Source organism: Eptatretus burgeri, chromosome 3, assembly GCF_056783735.1.
Source record: "Eptatretus burgeri isolate ZD-2024b chromosome 3, Ebu_testis_v1, whole genome shotgun sequence".
Taxonomy (NCBI): Eukaryota; Metazoa; Chordata; class Myxini; order Myxiniformes; family Myxinidae; genus Eptatretus; species Eptatretus burgeri.
The window spans coordinates 118114145-118132093 of NC_140963.1; the positions used below are offsets into that span (position 1 = coordinate 118114145).

The 17949-nt window shown below is 45.5% G+C and overlaps 1 protein-coding gene across 3 annotated transcripts in view; it reads left to right on the forward strand.

The window, feature by feature from the left end:
- Nucleotides 1-17949, forward strand: part of LOC147030813 (intermembrane lipid transfer protein VPS13A-like) — a 222936-nt gene that overhangs the window by 54574 nt on the left and 150413 nt on the right. For 2 of the 3 annotated variants that reach the window (XR_015056515.1, XM_085875249.1), the window contains exons 5-10: nt 6375-6470; nt 7008-7109; nt 9892-10001; nt 14364-14423; nt 14654-14713; nt 17218-17298. Coding sequence is in view for 2 of the 3 variants with exons in the window: in XM_085875249.1 (XP_085731375.1) it covers nt 6375-6470; nt 7008-7109; nt 9892-10001; nt 14364-14423; nt 14654-14713; nt 17218-17298 (509 nt within the window). In the remaining variant the exon portion in view is untranslated. Of the gene's footprint in view, nt 1-6374; nt 6471-7007; nt 7110-9889; nt 10002-14363; nt 14424-14622; nt 14714-17217; nt 17299-17949 lie in introns of those variants that run through there. The other variant, XM_085875250.1, reaches the window with a different exon arrangement.

The following is a 17949-nucleotide window of genomic DNA, read 5'->3' on the forward strand; positions in this document are numbered from 1 at the left end:
CATTTTGCTTGATTAAAAATGTTTTCTATTTGCTCATTTTGTGTTTTACAATGCTGGGACAAGCTTCCCTCTGAGACGATGGCAACAAAAGAGACAGTAACGTCACATGACTACCCAAAATAAATGATGGTTTTATTCAACTTCAAATGAATGAATGAGCGCTAATTGGTTATTGAACAGCTGGCATTCCGCTGATGTGATAATGTAATGTGTTTTTCGAGTTTTCAGCATTCAAGAGCTTGCACGTGGAAAAGAATGAACTCGTGTATGCGCCAGTGCTGCTTAAATGTTGCTTGAAGAGAAAACTATGCTGTCGTGTCTATACTATCAAAGGAGCCGTGCATGCGTCTAGGTTCCACACGTTGGTTGGACAGTTTGGTGGGGGTTGCAGTTGTGGTGGGAATGGGTTTGAAGGCTTGAAGTGGGAAGAGATTTGATGCTTTAGGGTTGGTCGGGTGAGAAGTTGGGGTTAGGGGAGGGAGGGAGAGGGAGAGAGAGAGAGACAGAGACAGAGAAAGAGACAGGAAGATGGGACAGCGTTGTGAACGTTGAGGTTTTGGGGGAAGATTTTCAGATGTCGGTGGGGGGGTTGAGGAGTTGTCAAAAATCCAATTGTGTGTGTGTGTGTGTGTGTGTGTGTGTGTGTGTGTGTGTGTGTGTGTGTGTGTGTGTGTGTGTGTGTGTGTGTGTGTGTGTGTGTGTGTGTGTGTGTGTGTGTGTGTGGACATGCTTTATATTCTGTTTATTAAACGCTCTGCTGGCTAAACAGTTGCATAGGCTCTGCCACTGTAGGGTGTTGACGCAATCACCCGACAGTGATGTGCTAGTATACGAACAAAAATACTGCACGAGTCATTTATAAATACTGCAGCATTCGAGAACAATGGATGAAATCGGCAGGCCATTGATCGAGGGATGCTAAGCCGCCATGGGAAGTGAGGAGAAGCTGATGTTTGTGGCTTTGACCCTCATTTGCTCCTGGCAAAGTGGTAATGCCTGAAGCGTCAGCTTCTCCTTGCTTCTCCACCGTGGTTAGCACTTCGCATAACCTCGATCAACATCTTGTTGATTTCATCCATCGTTTTACCTGTCTGCTGACGCAGATCGCCACTAGCTTTCACCAGCAAGACGATTTCTTCATAATAACAGCCGAGAGCCCGGCTGGTGCACTATTGCTTCCACAATCCCAACACTTAAACATTTCTTCACTCAGATCTCTCCCTTGTATGTGGCAGTCCATGCTCGAGGTTACTTGGTGTGATTCCCAGTTAATCTGGCATCCAGACTATTCATTCTGTCATATTGGATGACTCACGAGGTCGACAAAATGTTATTTGATGATTTGTCATTGAATCTTGCTGCAAGTCTACGATGAATTTCTTGACATTTAATCTCCCCCTTGCATGAAACTAATTGTTCACTTAACCTTCACACTATTGGCTGCTGCTATCTTGGCACCGATGCACGTTGTGCAGACTCTGTGGACCTTGTGACCTCCTCCTGCATTGAAGTTCCTTCCAAAATCACCACAACTAGGTGCATTTCTGATTCAGTCACTCTCAAATCGTGCGTGTGTGTGTGTGTATGTGTGTGTGTGTGTGTGTGTGTGTGTGTGTGTGTGTGTGTGTGTGTGTGTGTGTGTGTGTGTGTGTGTGTGTGTGTGTGTGTGTGTGTGTGTGTGTGTGTGTGTGTGTGTACAAAAGTAATGGGGGCAGGGTCAAAAAGTGCAATGACGTGCACATTTTAAAACGTTTTTTTAGTGAAACTTTGTGGATTCAATCAACATTTGGAGACTCATGGAATATGTAACGATCTTTTGGACGTGACCGCCGATTCATAGCCCAGTGGCGAGCTTAGGGTAGGTTACGCGGGTCAAAACGGTGATTTAAGTCACAATTTATCAACGCGTTTTAACTCAGAAATTTGATATTGAGTCATTTCTGGTGGAACTTTTTTTTGCCAGCTTTCAACCTTGCGTTAGCTGGGAAGTGTGAGGATTTGCGATGGTGTGCCATCGACTTCACCCTCGTTTTTGTGTTGTTTTCCCGACTTTTTCTTTCTTCTGTGTTTTGTGATATTAAAGGATTACACCTTGAATCATGAATGCGGCACACTTAAATATAATACAGCGCTTTGTGTGATCCCTGAAACGAAGTGCCTGTTGAAGTTAATGAGTAACAAAGTTATCTTTTGTAAATAAGCCTTGTGCAAGCATTGTTGAGTTTACCAAAATGCAAGTGCTCATTGAATCGCATGGACACATTGTATCTTTTATTTGTTCTTGCGAGCGTTTTGAACTGTTTTCTTTAAATCTTGTGAAATGGACGTTTTTTTTTTTTTTTTAAAACGACTTTAATAGATTTTCATTTCTGGACCATTACAACATGTTTTATTCCTAACACTATGTAAGGTAAACAAGGGTTTTTCTTATTTGTTTAATATGGTGAGGTCATTTTCTGTTATCTGCTAAGCGATACTTTGGTGTATGCTACGATGCGATGACACACACACACGACTCAACATTGTTGCGTCATCCTTTTCATATGACGTGTACCTGCACATTCCGTGACGTCATGTCCATTGTTTATGGTGGATTCCATCCTGACCTTGCAAGAAATGGGCTTTCAGGCACGGTACACCTCTCTTGCCCTCCAACATCCAAAGTGTGATGCTCAAATTCCGAAGGAGAATATACATACAGCCATCGTATGTGAAAAATGTGGCTTTTTTTGTATACCTTGTCGAGGCTCATATAAGAGCAAACACAAAATGCACAACAAGGGGGGCAGGAGACAAGAGGAGCGGGACTGGGAAGGACAAAATTTTTATGCACCTGCATAAAAAAGGTGCAAAAACAGATCCCTGTAACTATAGACCAATCAGCCTTCTCCCAATCATCAGCAAGGTTATGGAATCCATCATCGCTTCAGACATGAAATCCTTCCTCTTCTCCAATGGCTTGATTTCCAATCATCAATTTGGTTTCAGACCAGGTCACTCTACCCTAGATATGCTGCTACTGCTCTCCCATCAATGGATGGAGGTCCTCAATGCCAGACAGGAAATCCGAGCCGTATCCCTTGATATATCACGTGCTTTTGACACAGTCTGGCACCCTGCCCTACTCACCAAACTCTCTTCCCATGGTATTCAAGGCCATCTCCACTCATGGCTCGCAGACTTCCTCTCCTGTCGCAGTCAACGTGTGGCCCTAAATGGAGTTCTTTCATCCCCTCTTCCTGTGCAGGCTGGAGTTCCTCAAGGTAGCGTTCTGGGCCCTGTTCTTTTTCTGGTTTTCATCAATGATCTCTCGGACTCTCTGGAAAATCCTCTATTTCTCTTTGCCGATGACTCCACCCTCTGCCGTACCATCTGTCATCCCTCAGACCGGCAAGCAGCAGCTTCTTCGCTCACTGCAGATCTGGATAAAATCACAAACTGGTCCAACACGTGGAACATGTCTTTCAATCCAGACAAATCTCACACTCTCACTATGTCTCTTCGAAAGGACCGTTTACAAAACCCCCCCATCCACTTTCTCAACAATCCTCTGGAAGAAGTCTTTTCTTTCAAGCTTCTGGGTCTCACTATCTGCCATGACCTTTCCTGGGAAAGTCACATTTCCAACCTCGCCTCAAAAGCCAGTCGCCGACTGGGAATCCTCCGTCGTGCAAAGTCCTTCTTCGGCCCTCTTGAGCTCCTGACCACTTACAAAGCTTTTGTCCGTAGCCTGATGGAGTACTGCTCTCCCCTCTGGGCTGGTGCTCCTGCCTCCCACCTTTCTCGACTTCACGCTGTCGAAACCAGGGCTTTTAAGATCATTGGCATCTCCCGCAATGAAGCTGAGTCTTTGGGCCTCTCACTCAATCACCGCAGGTTGGTCGGTGGTCTTTCTGTCTTCTACCGACTCCTCTCCAGCCTTGCCCCCCCTGCTCTCTCTGCGATTTGTCCCAACCACATTTCCACAGGGCGCTCAAGGTCCGCCAACAACCCCCTTCTGGTAAAACTACCAAAATCACGAATCACTGCTCATCTTCACTCTTTCATTCCTCTTTTTCCCGCCTTTGGAATAAACTTCCTCACTCTATTCTTTCCCATTCTTCCCTCCAGGCTTTCAAAACAGCTGTTCACCACCACCTCTTATCTTCCCCCATCCAAATCCTTGATCTTTTCTACCCCCGATAATCCACCCAAGCCCACTTCCTTCAATTCTCCTGCTTTCCTTCCTGAAAGTCCCTTTAATGTCCATCTTCCCCTCGCCATGTTCCCCGTCCCATCCCCATCCCTCTCCCTTCCACAGTTCACCTGGGTCTGTTCCCCAATGTTTTGTCCCTTCCACTCCCGCCCCTCTTGTCTCATGCCTCTTTGCTGTGAGTTGTGTGTTAGCTCTCATACGAGCCTCGACCAAGGTATACAAAAAAAAAAATAAAAAAATAAAAAAAAAAATGGTGGGGAACAGAGGCATTAGGAGATCTGTTAAAGGGAGAGGGATGGGGCAGGGAACACGGGGAATACAAGATGGACATTACAGGGACTTTCAGAAAGGAAAGGAGGTGGGATTCGGGTGGATTAACGGGGGTAGAAAAGATCGAGGATTTGGATGGGGGAAGATGAGAGTTGGAAGTGAACAGCTGTTTTGAAGGCCTGGAGGGAAGAATGGGATTGAACAGAGTGAGGGAGTTTATTCCAAAGGTGGGAAAAAAAGAGGGATGAAACAGTGAAGGTGAGCAGTGATTCGTGATTTTGGTAGTTTTACCAGAAGGGGGTTGCTTGGGACCTTGAGCGCCCTGCGGAAATATTGGCCTGGGCGGGGGTTGGGGGGGGGTAGGGACATCTCGCAGACAGAGCAGGGAGGCAAGACCGGAGAGGAGATGGTAGAAGACAGAAAGACCACCGACCTGCCTGCGGTGAGAGAGAGAGAGGCCCAAAGACTCAGCCTCACCGCGGGAGATACCAATGATCCGAAATGCCTTGGTTTCCACAGCATGAAGCCGAGAAAGATGGGAGGCAGGAGCACCAGCCCAGAGGGGAGAGCAGTACTAAATCAGGCTGCGGACAAAAGCTTTGTATGTGGTCAGGAGCTCAGGTGGGCTGAGGAAAGACTTTGCATGATGGAGGATTCCCAGTTGGTGACTGGCTTTGGAGGCCAGGTTGGAAATATGGCTGCTTCTTCCAGAGGATTGTTGAGAAAGTAAATGGAGGAGTGGGGGGGGGGTCTAAATGGTCCTTTCGGAGAGACATACTGAGAGTGTGAGATTTGTCCGGATTGAAAGACATGTTCAACGTGTTCGACCAGTTTGTGATTTTTTTACCCAGATCTGCAGAGAGCGAAGAAGCTGCGGCATGCCGGTCTGAGGGATGACAGATGGTGTGACAGAAGGTGGCGTCATCAGTAAAGAGATAAAGAGGATTTTCCAGAGAGTTGGAGAGATCATTGATGAAAACCAGAAAAAGAACAGGGCCCAGAACGCTGCCTTGAGGAACTCCAGCCTGGACAGGAAGAGGGGATGAAAGAACTCCATTTAGGGCCACACGTTGACTGTGAGCCATGAGTGGAGATGGCCTTGGATACCATGGGCAGGGTGCCAGACTGTGTCAAATGCACGTGATATGTCCAGGGATACGGCTCGGATTTCATATCTGGCATTGAGCACCTCCATCCATTGTTGGGAGAGTAGAAGCAGCATATCCAGTGTCGAGTGACCTGGTCTGAAACGAAATTGATGATCGGAAATCAAGCCATTGGAGAAGAGGAACGATTTCATGTCTGAAGCGATGATGGATTCCATAACCTTGCTGATGATTGTGATAAGGCTGATTGGTCTGTAGTTGCAGGGATCTGTTTTTGCTGATTTCCAAGCAGATGGCAGATGACCTTGAGCAAACAAGAGGGTGAATAGAACAGAAAGAGGGTGAGTAAGAGCAGAGGAGCAGGTTTTTAGGACACATGGGCTGATGCCGTTTGGACCGGTTGCAGAATCTGAGTTCGAGGTTTGACGGCAAGCTCTCCACCTTGTCAGGAGAAAAGGACACAGAGTCCAGGGACAGTTGGGTGTGACTGGGTAAGGTGGGGACAGAAAGCGATGGGTTTCGGACACAAGATTTCGATGCAAACACCGAGTTTAGGCATTCAGCTTTTTCCCGTACGGTATCTGCAGTGCGGCCATTTGTGGTAAGGGAGGGGATGGAATGGGAACATACACCAGAAACAGATCTGATTAGACACCACCAGGATTTGGTGGCTGATGACATTAAAAAAAAAAAAAAAACATAATAGGATGGTCAAAAGGGGAAAGGTGTGTGTTTTGATGACTGAGAGGTTGTGCCGATTAAGGAAGCTCAGGATTGCATTGGAATGTTTGTTTGTCCTTCAGGAAAACTATCCCTCAATATACCATGGCAAAACCTCTACAAGGAAGCGGTGGTGGCCACCTTGGAAGGAGTTTACCTTCTTGTGGTTCCAACTGCAAGTAAGAACATAAGAATGCAAGTATCGAGGGTTTTGTGAGTTTCATTATGGAACTGTGTTGTTAAATATTTATGACAACACTTTTTGAATGAGTTATTGACAGTGGCTTGGAATTACGAATGTGCTAGTTTTGGATTATCTTGTTGGCGAAAAATCTGTCTAAAGTGGAATCAACTCTGAACCTTAGTGCAAAAGCATATCATCGATTGTGGTTGTGATACTGAAATGTCATTTGGTGGTTGTGGGGTAAACCTGTGTTCTGTGTTCTTTTGTGGCCTTCTACAGTTGGTGTGCACCAATAGACAACCATAAACCTCTCGTGCATTCAATTTTGGTGCTTGGCTGGGGGAATTTGTGCAAAATGGCCCACTCTTGCGAAATGAATTGTGTGATATTTATCACTCATCACTGTAGTGCAATGTGTTGCAACTGTGGATCAATTAGTAGCGTTTTTGTGCTGAATAGGCCTCAAATATGGTGAGGTGGTTGCCTGTAAAAATGTAATCTGAGTGTGATTTGTGTTTGCTTTCTTTTCCAGGTATCGTGTACGATGCAGAGAAGGAAGAGAAGCAGATGCAGGAGGCTAAGCAGATGGAATTGCAGAAGATTGAAGAAGCTCTGCAGAAGGCTGAGGAAAGAGGTGAGGCTGGATTTCTACCAAAGTAGTTGTTGTTGTGCCTCCTCAGTAGAAGGCCGGAAGCATTATATTTATGGGTTGTCTATCCGTCCGTTTTCAGTCTATTGTTGCCACGATAACTTGTGAACCGCTGAAGGCTTCGCATGTTTCATCAAGCAAGTATGACTGACAGGATGGCCTCGACGTTCGCACGTTCACCTGTAAGCTGTTGAGCCTGGGTTCGAATCCCGACCCAGCTATAAACTGTCATCCTGGTGCTTCACAGGCAGGGTGATTCATCAGTGGTCTGTGCCGTCCCTCGGATGGACATTAAACGGGTGTCCCATCTACCAGCATTCGTTGGTCGATGTTAAAGATCCCACAGTGTCCTTTGCGAAGAGTGGGCGAGCAATCTGTGGCACCCTGAACAAATTGCAAATACCTGGCCTAACCTACAGGGGTGCTGAATTAGCGGCACAGCTGCACCCTCAGCCATTGATGCTACCCCGCAACCTTGTGCTGCATATAGGAAACAAATGAAGAAGGCACAAGTATGGACTGCAATACAAAGATGAACTGAATGTGGGTTCACGAACACGAACAAGTATGGACTGTAATACACAGATGAACTGAATGTGGGTTCATGAACACTAACAAGTATGGACTGAAATACAAAGATGAACCGAAAGGTTAAAGGTCATGCACCCTTTTTTATTTATTTATTTATTTATTTATTTATTATACACATATCATAATTGAAGTTGGACACATCTGATATTTCTGTTCTACTTATCTCTCTTGTGCCCTCTCTCGTATGACCTTTAATCGAGATCAAACGTAACGGGGTTGACATCGAATGCGCCTGGAGGCATTCGTCGACGCTTTCACATGAAATTCTATTTTATAGTAGTTTTAGCTGTTGGTGCAAATTTAAGTAACGCTTAGGTCTGCACGGAAGGCAAATGCAGGAAGAAATCGTTCAACCCGGAATCTTTTTCCATTCTGTTTGCCAAACCATTTACTCATTTATTTATTTATTTTATTTAAACATTGCCACATTTAATTTTCATTCATAACCCATTCACTTTATATTGTTACGGTTCTAGGAACCATATGCATACAAACATACTATACAGTTGTCCCGAAGTTAGTTATGCCATTTATCATATGTGCAGATAGATTCCTCCCTTGTGTGTAGTGGGAAGACACTGGGATGCGTTGCGATGGGCTTTTAGTTAGGATTATAAATCATTTCTCCCCTTTTATTTTATTTCCCCTGTTGTTGGAGCTGCAGTACCTTCTTCTCGCTTGCTACTCTCGTTTGGGCTGGACAAGCGCTTCACCGCCTATTCGCCTAACCAGAGACTCGTTTTTAGAGGCAAGATCTTGGAGTTGTCCTTCTTGGCGGGTCCTCACGCGTGGAGTGGGCAGGCTTGCCGGCCTGGCTGAAACCCCGCCCAGAAAGGGCAGACCCCATGAAGACCCTGTCCAATCGGGACTGACGACGACGTCCGTTTCGCCAAGGCCCTCCCCGCCCAGGGCGATCAATAAAGTATGAAGCGATCCTCATAGAAGGGTTGAGTGCTTGGAGTTCATGGAGTTCCTAGTTGGATTTGAGGGTTTGTTTTGTGGGGGTAGTTGAGTTGGTGGAAGGGTCTTGAGAAGGAAAGAAGGAAGGTCGTTGGTTCTTTGGTGGTTGGAGAGTTTGGTGGGTTCGTTGGCGTTGTTGCAAAGTGTCTACTCACGTTTCGCCTCGGCGGCCTGCGCTCTCCACTCAAGCTCCTTCACGGACACGAACTCCACACATACGGTTGTGGCTGACCAACTCAACCTTTGTCAGGTGCCGCACTACAGATGGAGCATCCCTTCCCCCGAAACTCTCAGGTACCAAGTACTACGACCTTAACTCCCCCCCCCCTTCCGAACTGTGAAAGGTCCCCTTTTATTTTAATGGGGTTTATTTTGTCTGAGTGTGTGGCGCCTGTCCTTTTAAGTAAATTGTATGTTTTTTGATTATTGTAATTGTTGCTTGTATTAATCTTGCGTAAGTCTGCACTGTGTCCGCTTTGATAAGTTGCTGTAAAAATTGTCGCCCTACATCTCTCTCTTCTTTCCTTTGCATAACACACCAATAAACTCGTTCCTGTGCCACATGACTTTCCTCGCCTTCATGTAAATAAATGATTGTAGAAATGTTCCCAGTTTGTTTTTGTCTTTTCCTTCATTGGTCCAGCATGGTTCCGATCTAAGTTTAGCCGGGTCTTTATCCCCGATAATCTGTTCATTCTAGCCGGTACGTCCTTGGCAGTTCCGCTCGGCTGCATCCGATCCGGAGTTGGTAGTTGGTTGTTGGTACTCTACCGTAGTTGGTAGAGTGATCCGGTTCGGGCAAGGCGTACCGCGGGCGTGGTTCTCCCGTAGTTGAAACCACGTGGTTAATTAGATAAACTGATTACACCTGGCAGGAAGACCCTACGCTACGCGGTTGAGGTATTGGCATCCACGGCCGGTTAAGCGACCCGCCGCGTCATGGAATTATCCGTGAGCGACGGCCTACAATTCCGGAAGTCTGGTGAGAGACAACGTAACTCCCCCCCCACCTAGCGGTCGTTCTCGCCACCGGACCCCGGCCCGCAACAATATATAGGCACAGTTCCTTTGGCCCAATCGCCGAGTTATGTCAAGATGCCACAAGGTTTGTTTTTAAGTACAAGTGAGTGCAGATGAGACAGCTGGCTTTTATGATGTAGTGTTCCTCCTTACAGATGTGGTCACAGCATGTGTTTCGGTGTGGATTTGTACGCAGATAAGCCCCTGGTTGAGCAAGCTGGCACATTTACCGAAAAGCTCACCACACAGGTAATCAAGAACCTGCAAGTCACCATAGCCAGCATTCACGCCCGCTACGAGGACGATGTGAGTAATAAGGAATCCAACGAATGGTCTGAATTTACAAATTGACTATTTTACACTGTTACAAAAAGTATTGAGACAATACACCCAACTTTTAAATTGGCTCTCACAATTTGCATGGGTGTATTTTAATGTATATATTATCTTTCCCAAACTAAGTTTTTGCACGATATGTTAGTCAGCTTGTATGTTTTTTTTTTGTTTGTTTGTTTGTGTGTCTGTAATCACGTATAAAAATTCTGCAGAGCACAGTTATCATTGGAAATTTTTGTAACTTCGCATATCAGAGGCCTAAAGAGGTCCCTTTCAGCGCATAAAATTTTGAAGGTGAAGGTCAAAGGTCAAGGTCACTTTGTCGCAAATCAGGGGAGTCGACGAAACCGTTATTTTTTTTAGTAATTTTGATCGGATAGTCTTCAAACTTCATGGGAATATAGTTCATGGTCTGGCGCTCAGCTGATTAATTTTTGGTGGCGATTGGCCTTGACCTTCATATGTTTTTTTTTTTGTTTGTTTTTTTTTTGGTCTGTAATCACGTATAAATCACTCTGCAGAGCACAGTTATCATTGGAAATTTTTGTAACTTCGCATATCAGAGGCCTATAGAGGTCCCTTTCAGCGCATAAAATGGTCAAATTTTTGAATTTTTTGACCCCATGGTCAAAATTTTGACCCCATGGTCAAATTTTCAAGTTTTAGGAACCATATCGTGTAGTACCTCAAATTGAACACCTCTGAGTGCTTTCTAGATATGTCAAGCTTGAGTCATTATGATGTCATTTGGTGACATTATGAGGCAAATGCATATTTTTCATGGTTACTCTGTAGAACGATTCTCATTGGAATCTCTCGTAGGCGGATATTCCTCAAGGAGTCGCTCCTGGTGGATAGCAGCTCTGTTCACCTCAGTGTGACCTTAAAGAAGTCACACATGGTCACCTTTTGGCAAGATACGGGTCACCCTAAGGGTGACATTTGTTTTTTATTTATTTATTTTTGGCTTCAAAGGATCACCTGCTTTATGAAGGTGTGCAGCTGTTGATGCATCTTAAATGTGGAATAGTTATTGGATGCAGGAGTTTGCGACTTTTGCAGAATTGGGTCTTCAAATCAACTGTGGATGATGTCCTTTGGAAAGGGAAAACATTAGATTGTGCCAATGCTGAAAATAGGAGAGGAATGGCAAAATAATTGACAGATGGAGCCAGAAGAACTTTTAAAATGTGGAATGGTGCAATATTATCCCACTATATTAAATGAGGCAATTCTCTGGATGTCTGTACATCTGAAAATCATGGAAAAAAAACAACCAGGGCTGGCCCGAACTTCACCAAATTTTGCAAACGTGTTGGTAGTATCCACGGTTAAATCCTCGGCAAAAAAGTCCACAGGGGGTGGGGGAGGAGGGAGATGACTTGCCGCTCGATTTGAGCGGGTGGTTCTAGTTCCTGAAATCTACCAAAATCAAAGTGTTTGTGAAAAATGACATCCCGCTATTAATTGAATAAATGATTGTGAATTGATAATCCAAATACATTTACTCTTTCAGTAGACTTCATGTTTTGGTTTATAGAAATGTATTGTTTTCTCCAGGATTTTATAAATTTATTTCAAATAAAATATGTTTTTGCGTTTTTACTTTTGTAGGCTGGGTTTCTGTGAAGTCAACGTTTCTGAATTGGATGTTTTTATTGTACTTGCTCATGAAGGATTCTGCTCTGAAAAGTCATGAAACTTAGTGTTGTTTTTCTCACTTAACACAGTACATTTGGAGGATAGAAGATGGATAAATCCCCATGGGTTTACATCTTGTAAATAAATCCCCATGGAAGCAGGGTGGAGAGGTGGAGAGGGAGGGAGGGAGCAGGGTGGAATGGGGGGGAGGGAGGGAGGGAGCAGGGGGAGGGAGGGAGGGAGCAGGGTGGAATGGGGGGAGGGAGGGAGCGGGGGGAGGGAGGGAGCGGGGGGGAGGGAGGAAGCGGGGGGGGGGAGGGAGGGAGCGGGGGGGGGAGGGAGGGATGAATGTCTGAGTCTTTAAGTCCTTGGTGCTTCCAGTCTTGCTCTATGGATGTCAGACTTGGACTCTGACCAAAGATCTGAGATAAAGACTTAACTCCTTTGTCCTCTAGGTCTCGTCGGAGAATCCTTGTCTCTCGCTGGCCAGCGTTTGAGTCCAATGGACATTTGCTGAGAGACTTGGGTGACATTTGTTTCCTGCATAGTCCATGAGCATCAGCTGCGTCTGTATGGACATGTGGCTCGTTTTACTGACGCTGATCCTGCTCACCAGATTCTCTCAGCGAGGGAGCCTCGTGAGTGGAGGACGCCAATGGGCTGATCACATGCCTTGTGGTTGCAGCAGGTTGATCGGAATCTCGAGGAGAAGGGGATGGGCCAGGCATCTGCCTGGGGGATGGCTAGATGGAAGCCCCTGGAGTACCGGCAGAAAGTGGATGCTATGACTTGCTGCTCAGGCGTATGCTTCCATACCTGACCTGATTTGCGCTGGGTCATCTTCCATCTGCTTAGAAATCCACCAACGTCATTGTATCAATCATCAGCAAGGTCATGAAAATCCATCATCGCAGTTGATATGAAATCCTACCTTTTCTCCAACAACCTCATCTCAGATGACCAATTCAGTTTCAGACGAGGTCACTCCACCTTGGACATGCTGCTTCCACTCACCCAACAGGTAATAAAGGCCCTCAATGTCAGACATGAGATCAGGGCCATCTCTCTGGACATATCTTGTGCTTTCGACACAGTCTGGCATCCTGCCATACTCTCCAAACTTTCTGCCTTTGGCATCCAAGGCCAACTCCACACATGGCTTACTGACTTTCTCTAATCTCGTAGCCAACGTGTGGCTCTCGGTGGAATCCTTTCATCTTGTTTCCCTGTCAAGGAAGACTGTGACCGAAGGCAGTGCTCTGGGCCCAGTCAGTCCAATTCCTGATCTCCATCAATGATCTCTCTGAATCTGTTGGAAAATCCTCTATCTATTTGCTGATGACTCCACTGTCTGCCATGACATCCCTCATGCTTTAGACAGGAAGGCTGTAGCCTTTTCCCTCTCTTCACATCTTGACAAAATTACAAGGTGGTGAAACAATTGGAATATGTCTTTCATTCTCACACTCACTATCTCTCTCTGAAAGGACTGTTGGGCAAACCCCACCCCAACCCCAATCTACTTTCTTAACAATCTTCTTGAGGAAGTTCAGTTCTTCAAACTCCTGGGTCTCACTATCAGCCATGATCTTTCTTCGCAAACCACATTTCAAAATTGGCTTCCAAACCCAGCCACCGACTGGGCATACTCCATTGTACAAAGTCCTTCCTTGGCACACCTGATCTCCTATCCACCTGCAAGGTCTTCATCCACAGCCTGATAGAGTACTGCTTTCCCCCTCTGGGCTGTCTCCCCTGCCTTACATCTTGCTTAGCTTGATGCCGTAGAAACCAAGACCTTCAAGATTATTGGAATCTCCCAGGATGCCACTGAGTCCATCACTACGCTATCACAGACAGGTCAGTGTTGTCTCCACCACCTCCTTCTGGTCTTGCACCCTCTGTTCTTTCCATGCTTCCCCCCCCCCCACTCTCCAGGTTTTTGCAGTTCACACAGTCCACCATCAACACCCTTTGAGTTAAATGACCTAAATACAGGATGACTGCTCACCTCCATTCATTTGTTCCTCTTTTTTTTTTTTTTTTCCTGTCTGTGGAACCAACTTCAACATTCTCTTCAATCTCGTTCTTCCTTCCATGTGTTCAAGACAGCTATTCACCACCATCTCAGATCGGCCCCAATCTAAAACCATGATCTTTTCTCCTCTCATTAATCCCTCCCCTCTCCACCATCCCACCCCAATCCCTCCTCCATCCAAATTTCCAGTTTTTCCTCCTGAGAGTTTCCTTCTGTACCCATCTTGTCCATGCTATGCATCCTCTCCTGCTCCTCATTCTTCCACACACCCATTGTTTGTCCAAGTCTCACTGTATTATGGCCTTCAACTCTGCTTGTGTGTTTCTCACTCTCACTCTCACTCTACTATTCCTTTTGTCCTTCTGTGTCCTGATCCTAACCAGTGGGGGTGGCCAAATTCCATATTCTGACCTGGACTGCGTGTAGTAAGTGGTCTGGTCTTTTTCGCAGGTTCCTTCACACCGGGTTACACTGCTTGCAATCTTTGAGTGTGGGTTGCTGATTTGGCAGCAGCTTCTGCACTAAAACAAATTGCAGACAATTACAATTTATACACAGCACCTTACAGCTGAATCCAAGTCTGCTGATGCTTTGTGTGTTGACATTTACAGTACGGAGTTAAGATGTTCTCTTGCTGCTGATTGTCTCTGCAGATCACCAACCCGACAAAACCTCTTTCTGTAGGTGTGACACTGGAGGGTTTGACTTTAAAGGTACACACTTGAATGTGAAATTGTGCTCTCTCTCTCTCTCTCTCTCTGTCTCTTTTTTTTTTGTCCCTCTCCCTTCTCCCTCCCTCTCTCTTCTCTAACCTATGTTTTGTTGCTGGTTGTAGGTTTTCTTGTGGAATCTTTTTTTATTAATTCACTTTTGTTCCTCTGAAAGCTTGATCAAAGTCTTTTTCATGCTCAGGGCAATTTGTCTGCCAATGCTTTGCTTCCAGACATCAGATCATAATTGGAAACCATGCTTGCTGGATGATACTGCAAAGTTATTCTTCAAGGTATGGCTTCACCTGTATCTCCTTACTTAGAGTAAAACTCACTTGGTGTGAATATTGAAACTGATGGAAGCTTTGAATGATGTCAGATCGGTTGTCATAGCGACACTGGACTGTTGTTGAATGTCCAGACCAGGGCGTGAAATTTGCGACGAAGTACGCACGTTCGAAGGGCATCGATGACACTTGCTGGGGCACCAAGACGAAAAATGGCAAAACGTGCTGGTGTACTGAGGCCAGAATAAAAATACAAGGAAAGAAATGTATTGTGTAGATATGTTCCCAAGAAGGTGTAGACCCAGTAGAGTGTACACCTCTTCAGTTTACTGCGTGACCTGTATGATACCTAGATTTAAATCTCATACTGTCAAACAAACCTCTACTAATACAGTATGGTGCTCAAAACATCTCGATGAATACCTACCTTGTTAACAGTGAAAGCAATTTGTGATTTATACCGTTCTCTGCTTGTCTAATTAGTGTGAAACTAAGTGTCATAGCATTTGAGATAAACTTGCTGAGGAATATGGTCTGTGAGCAGACATAGTTCAGTATTTCGGATGATTGTTGATTGTCGTGGTCCTCAGTGCCTTTGGGAGCATGGCTTTCTGCCCGTGGCTTAGTGGGTCGTCCTTGTAGCAATGCGTGCTCGTTAACATGCCTGGCTGCTCTCAGCATTTTACGAGCCATAAGCACAATGCTGGACGCACAGGCGTGTCCTATACGGTACGACGTGATGGGAATAGCAACGTGCCGGTGATGTGAAGCTGATGAGATGGCCTGGCAAATAGGCTACGGCTGCGGGATCACTGCGTCAGTGCCAGGGAGGAGATGGGCATTCCCACTTGGGGAAAGTTATGCAGTGGGGTACGAGAATGTGGTGGCCCTTTCTTTAAAAGGATGGATGGCTTGCAAGAAAATGAAGGATCATCAAATTGTTCAGAGGACGTTAATGTCATTGCAACAAGGAGGGGGAGGGAATTAGAAGGAAGGGAAAGGAGGTTACAGATTGCCATAGCTAGATAGAGAAATGTTATCACTTGTAGTATATGTTGCCTGGATTTGCAATTTCCATAACAACCCAACTTGGCAATGTCATGCACTCATGCATGCTGAAAACATTGAATGGGGAATGTGACGATGAAATTTTGTTTTTGTTTTTCATGCACCTGATGCCATGTCGACAGGATGTTATTCGGATATTCCAGCTTCAACCTAAAGCGTAAAGGCAGGGCTTGTGTGAGTGATTTGCACTCCGATCTGATATTTCTACCAAATCTTGAACATTATAAATTGCCAACTTCTGTCTTTTTTTTTTAAAAGAAGAACCACTGGCAACTTTTATTTGCATATATTGGTGAGAATTGACTTTACACACAGCATCTTGGGAAATCCGAATATGATAGTTGGATTGTAAGAGGGATTATAGAATACAAATTTGGATTCTACATAGTGGGCTGGCCGCAGAGCCTCGAGGTCTGCACAATCGCTTCCGAGCTGTCCAGCTTGTGATGTGATCCCCGACCCAGCGATAAACTGTCATCCTGGTGATTCGCAGGGTGAGGCATCATTATGTGTGCCGTCCCTCGGATGGACGTTAACGTTAGTTTCCCATATGAATTGATTGCATTTTGTATGCAGCCCACGGCTGCTGGGAGCACGGCTATACCGCTGATGCAGTGCCCCCCTGTAGGTTAGAGCAAGAATTTGGAATCATTCAGGGTGCCTGCGATAGTTTTTGTACTCTGCACCATGGGATCTTTAATGTCCAGCAACTAATGCTGACGGACCGGACGCCCAGTTTGTTGCACATCCGAGGACGGCGCACTTTGTAATGTATTGCCTTGCCTGCGAAACACGAGGACGACAGTTTATAGCCGTGTTGGGATTCAAACCCAGGCTAGACAGCTCAGAGGTGAGTGCGTGTTCTTGTAGGTTATCCTGGCAGCCCTCCGATCTGAGTAGGCATTCATGTCTGTCTGGCATTCCGGCTGAGTTGGTGGACATTAAAGATTCCACCGTGTCCTTCTCAAAAAGTAGGCGAGTTATCTCCGGCACACTGAACAAATGACAAATTCCTGCCCTGACTTACTGCTGGGAAGGCGACAGCAAACCTCCCATCATGACCTGTGCAAAGAAACTGGGTTCTCATTCCATAAATATTGTCATGGTGGGGTTGAAGGTAAGGGACTAGGTGAGGGTGGGTTGGCGTGGAGTCGTGGGGTGGGGGGGGGGGGAAGGTAAGTTGCAATACTGAGCTGGAAGATGTGAGGTGGGGAAAATGTATGAAGTGAAATGATGTGGGAAAATAGAGAAGAGGTGGAGAGATTATACAGAAGTAAGGGTAATGGCCATCTACGTATTACATGCCTTAAAGGTGGAGGGTGTGAGACATTTTAGGATGATGATGAGGTAGTGGGACAAAAAGGTGTGTGTGCGTGCGTTCGCGCACGTACGTGTATGCTGCTTTGCTAATGCATGTAGGCACGATTGTGTTCTCTTCACAGCTCGTGTGCTTGAACTGCCTTGCCGTTTATTGGAACGTTGGCAGCACCATGTTGTACAGGAACACCCCAGAGCGCATCCTGGTATGTACCACCACATTTCCTGCAACAGCAAAGCTTTGTAGCAGATCTTTGTTCTCAAACATTTGTTACTCCGCACACGCAAAGTGAAAAGAGGGGTTAATTAATCGATTAATGTCCATCAGTCTTATGAGTTTATGATCGAGGAACAACTTGTTTAAATTAAATGTTATATTTTGAACACGGATCGGAACAAAATCCGGAATTAATTTATCGAAATGCCTTTAAATGTCCTTGTACCTTTATTACCTTCACCGAAGGAGAGGGTATTGCGCTTGGGTCCATTTGTCTGCCTTCCTGCCTGTCTGTTTGTTTGTTTGTCCGCACAGAACTTTTGTGTTTTTCTCCACAACTGCTTGTCGGATTGAGAGAATATATTCACTATAGGTGTGACCACTCATGTAGACTGTTTTCATCATTATGACATCGTAGCTCATGTGGTGTGGCAGCCATGTTGGAAAAATGGAAAAACTTTGGACCTCTGTATCTCTGAAACTGCACCAAGGAAAAAATTGAAAGTTGGCACATGGCAAGTACTCCTCATGGGAATGTGTTTTTTTTTTTTTATGACCTCATAGGTATGCCTGGTATTGGCTTAATGGTTTTGGTGGCGGACTTTGGATCCTCAGGTCCTGAGTTCAAATCCCGCTCAGC